Source organism: Lactuca sativa, chromosome 2, assembly GCF_002870075.4.
Source record: "Lactuca sativa cultivar Salinas chromosome 2, Lsat_Salinas_v11, whole genome shotgun sequence".
In the NCBI taxonomy this organism is placed as follows: domain Eukaryota; kingdom Viridiplantae; phylum Streptophyta; class Magnoliopsida; order Asterales; family Asteraceae; genus Lactuca; species Lactuca sativa.
Genome location: NC_056624.2, coordinates 80717108 through 80722172, shown reverse-complemented (window position 1 = coordinate 80722172; position 5065 = coordinate 80717108). Strand labels below are relative to the sequence as shown.

The 5065-nt window shown below is 36.5% G+C and overlaps 1 protein-coding gene across 1 annotated transcript; it reads left to right on the top strand.

Moving 5' to 3' along the window:
• The first annotated feature begins 2388 nt into the window (after positions 1 to 2388).
• Positions 2389 to 4629, top strand: LOC111888688 (F-box/kelch-repeat protein At3g23880). The gene is made up of 2 exons (XM_023884815.2): positions 2389 to 3899; positions 3991 to 4629. Exon 1 carries the CDS (start codon positions 2476 to 2478, stop codon positions 3703 to 3705), a length of 1230 nt encoding a protein of 409 aa, XP_023740583.1. The 5' UTR covers positions 2389 to 2475; the 3' UTR covers positions 3706 to 3899; positions 3991 to 4629.
• Positions 4630 to 5065: the final 436 nt, after the last annotated feature.

Here is a 5065-nt window from a genome sequence, read left to right as displayed (position 1 = left end):
GGTAATCAGGGTTATTGTTGATTGGTGAACTTAATAAGTATATTATTATTGTGGGTTGAAAACCCTATATGCTCACCAGGCTCCGAAGCCTGACCCACTTAGTTTTATGATTACAGGTAGTGGACCTCGAGCATAGTCGGAGAACGACGAGAGATTTTTGGATTATAGGCCAGTAGTTGTAAATAACTGTTGAAAGGCTTATAATGTCTTGTTTATGCTTTTGATCTGTATCGGAACATGACATCCCGAGGTTTTGATATATATATATATATATATATATATATATATATATATGGAAAACATATACCTTCTTAATGAAGGGTTTTGATAAACTTTTATCATATTTTGTTTGGGGACCAATTCCGCAACATCTTTTAAAAAGATTTCTCTGATTTTATTTTAAAAAGCATAAATTAAATCAGTCTTTTCTGGCCGATAAATATGGGGATGTCACATCGACATTCATCCGATGACGATGAACTCGACGAGTTCAAGGAAGAACTCGGTGAGTCGGTTGAAGATAGTCCTGAATGCTTGGCTGAAGGAGAACCCGCCGAGTTATTGCTAGACTCGACGAGTGGATTCGGGGTTGTATGGGGTTGGAGGAGTATGGACTCGACGAGTTGGTAGACCAACTCGACGAGTCAAGTCAACTGGATGTTGACGTTGACCGTTGACTTTGACCAAGTTTGACCAGGGTTGACTTTTGGATTATTGTGATCTAAGTGTTATTTTGGGAATTGTTAGTTCGGGAAGCCGAAGGGTCAGCGGTTCAGAAGTTGCCGGTTAGCAGTCAGCAGTGTTCAACAAATCTTCGGCAGTGTAAGGTGAGTCTCCTCACGGTTTGTATGGGTCTACGGCCATAATGCCGACCCATTTAGTTTATATATGATGGGAAGACCCCGGGGGTTAGCCCTAGGCATTATTCATGAAAGACCAGGAGGCGGCTCCTGGCATACAGTATGTTAATATGTATGATAGGAAGACCCGGGGGTTAGCCCTAGGCATTATGCATGAAAGATCAGTAGGTGGCTCCTGGCACACGGTATGTTATTATGTATGATAGGAAGACTCGGGGGTTAGTCCTATGCAATATGTATGAAAGACCAGGAAGTGGTTCCTAGCGCACTATATGCCACTATATATAGAAAACCAGGAGGTGGCTCCTGGCGCACTGTATGCTATTATGTATGAAAGACCAGGAGGTGGCTCCTGTCACACTATATGCGGAGTATCCTTGTAAAGTAGTATGTATAGTTGTCTTTATGATGCTTGCATGGAAGACCAAGGGGTGGCGCTTGGTACTTGTCTCTAAGACCCAGGGAGTGGCCCAGGCTTGACCAGGAAGACCACGTCCGGCCCGTGGCATATCAATAAGACTATGTTTGGCTCATAGCACCTTAGCAAGACTATGTTTGGCACATAGCACCCTACTTGATTATGGATATGTTTGTTATGTATGGCTCATGGTTATTTATGGCATGTATGGATCAGTTTTTATGTATGGTATGTGGTATCTGGGGAACTCACTAAGCTTCATGCTTACGGCTTTCAACTATTTGTTTCAGGTACTAATATTTTTCCAGGGAAGGATCTCGGGGCAATCGCAACACATCATACCATGTTTTCCACATTAGATGATCTTGGGGATTTAAAACTATGATAATTGTTTTATTAAGAATGTTATTAAATGATTGAGCAAAATTTATTAAGCGTTTTTAGTTAATCAAAACGAAATTTTTGGTCTCGAAATTTGGGATGTTATAATCTTATTCGAAGCTTATGGTTAGTTTGGTTCTCATGATATAACTATGCATATTTATGCATAAAATTATGCTTTGAATGTCAAATAAAACTTTGTATTTATATAAAATGTGATTTTTAAACGAAAAAATGTATTTATATGGTTTAAAATGTAATAAAAATATATTTATATGGTTTCAAATGGAAAATGATCAACATTAAACAAAATTTTAAAAAAAATATGTTTGATTTGAAAAAAAAAATAGAGCGTCAAAATTGAAAAAAAAAATAAACTTAGTGTCAAAATTAAAAAAAATGAAAATTTAGTGTCTTTTGTGGAAAAAAAATTCAATTTTGATAGCATGTCACGTCATTTTGTCATCTCAACAATTAACTGAATTGACCAGTCAAGTTGTCAGAATTATAAAAAATTAGAAAATACAATATCAAATTTGAAAGAAAAAAAAACACAATATCAAATTAAAATTTTTGTATAAATTTAATGTATTTTGTACAATTTATCTAAAAAAAAAAAGTGTGTTAAAATCAGAAAATAAAAATAGAAAACATAATAATTTTTATATCCAAGAATTAGAATGTCATATTCTACTTCTTTTTCATGAAATTAGCTATCTCTCGAATTAGAATGTCATATTCTCCCGTGATACATAAAAACCAAACCCTAATAAAGTCATAACCAATATCGGTGTAAAACTGTAAATCAAAATCAAAATGTCGGGGGAGATCGGGTTCCATATCCAAGAAGAAATCCTAAGAATGCTTCCTGTAAAATCATTGGTTCGGTTTCGATGTGTATGCAAAGCATGGAGGTGTTTAATCGACAGCTCTTATTTTCTTGCTGCTCACACCGTTGGTCAAGATCAGTGGCAGCATCTGTTAGTAAGGTATCTGGTAAGAGGGAGGCCACACTATATTTGTGTCGTCGATGATGACACTTTCCCCCGACAGAGGTCTGTTCCGACTCTTCCCCTCTCCATTAAACTGCTTACAAGGTCAAGGGTGGTCGGTAGCTGTAATGGGTTGGTGTGCTTGGATGGGTATTATGATGATCCAGATAAATCTCAAAAGCCGATGGTTGTACTTTGGAATCCTTCAATCAGAAAATCAATTGCTATCGCTGTGCCTGTGCTTGTGTCTGGTATGAATCATTGGCTAGATGAAACAACTTTTGGTTTTGGTGTTTGTCCTGCTACTAATGATCCTAAGATCGTCATGATTCCACAACTTGCTCCGTTGCATGAGAAGAGCAGCAAAATTGACGACCCTCGTGAAGTTATGGTTTATACATTGAGTTCAGGGAAATGGAAAAGACTGTCTAATTCTAGCAATGTGCCGAGTAAAGCAGTCCGAGTTAGACGGGATGTCCAAGTTATTGATAGGTTTATATATTGGTCTGGTTCGCACCTGATGGCTGAATATGGTTGTAGTTGGAGTAGATGGATTTCTAATATGATTTTGTCATTTGATATGACTAATGATACTTTTGAAGTGATAGACCTCCCAGATAGTTTAGCACTCCGCCTTCCCACTAAGGTGTCTATTTCTAAGTTAAGGGAATCTCTTGTCATATTTGAAATGTGTTCTGTATCTTTATGGATGATGGAGAATGGTGTTCAAAAATCGTTTACAAAGTTATTCACCATTATTGCACAACAATATTGGTCAATTAGGGCACTGGGACTCGGGAAGAGTGGCACACTTATAATGGAAGTGAAAGATGTTTGTTATGGAGAAAGTGAAATTGTGGTATATGAGTGCAACTCACAAAGCTTCACACCTATAATGGAAGTGAAAAATGTTTGTTCTGAAGAAAGTGAAATTAACTCACAGCGATTTAGTGCTCTTGAGATTGGTGGAATAAGGAGTTTCTCCACTGCGAATTCTTACACGGAAACACTACTTTTGCTTGGTAGGTCGGATTTGGATTGTAGTAGTTATTGACAATGAAAAACAACAAGCGATTGAGGATGATATTTGCAGCTTTGTTGAATTCTATAAGAACTATGCATCTTCCTCTTGGTGCTTGGATGAGCTTGTGAAGATTATGGAGTGCCAGAAGGCGATTGAACAAATTGCTTACCCTGTGTTTTATGATGTGGATAATTAAACAACTATGGGAAGATGGAGAAAGAAAGGTAGAATAGTTGATTGATTCATTTAATGCCCTACATCTTAGTTAATTATTATAGGAATATTCATCTTTTTCTTCTTTCTTGCTTGTGATAGGTTCTTAAAAACCTCAGATTCCTTGACTTCAGCTATTCACATATGAGGACCCTTGACTGTAGCTTGCTTCCAAATCTCAAGAAGTAAAATCTTACAAACTGTTGTCATTTGGTAGAATTTCATGCGCCCATCGGATCTCTAAGTTGAAACATCTCAGAGAGTTTGATTTTCACTGCTGTGATCAACTTAAGAAATTGCCCGAGAAAGTAGGAGGCTTGAAATGTTTACAAGTGTTAGACGTACAAGGTACAAGTATAAGTCATCTTCCACAAAGTATTTCTGTATTGAAAGCTCTGAAAATCTTTGGATTCAAATTCAAAGATCAATCCATATACACCTAAAAGTAAAAGTCATCTTCTACTGATGATTCTAAGATGCACGAGGTATCACAGAAGAGTTGTCTTTCTACGTATGTAAAATTTGAAATTGAGATGATTTCGGTTTGTTTTTATCTATACCCAATAGTTATGTAAGACTGATGCAAAAACTATTATCAGTACAGTCAAGTTGAGGACTTGAGATTTATTATTATTTTCATTTGTTTTGGGATGAAAGGAGTATTTCCATGGGCCAATGACTTATATGTGTTATCAATTTATGTAACTCAGTAGGATTTTTAAATGTCTATCAATTTATTCACAGGATTCATTCTTTTACCAAATTGTGCATGGATGTTTATATGTGTTGTCAGTTTATGTAACTCAATGTGAACGAGTGAAAGGTTTGCCTCATCATATAGATTGGTAAAAGTATATATTTACGCTTTTTCGTAAATAACATCTGAATACTGAAAAGTAGTTTAGGGTATTATTTGCAAATAAAAAATAGTTGAGGGATTATTTATGTAGTTTTTTCAAGGGAGCATCTTGCCATTTGATAAACTCATGAAAAAAGAGAAAACAAAATCGGCAAAATCCCTTCCTCCACAAATGGAAATTGACGCATAGTAGAAAGAACTTTAATGAATGTAGGGATGTCAAAAGGTCCCGTGGCGGACACAAACTGTTTTAGTATACAGTGGGGGACGCAAACTGTTTTAGTAGGAGTGTTCCTCGTCCTTCAAGAGGGTGTACCT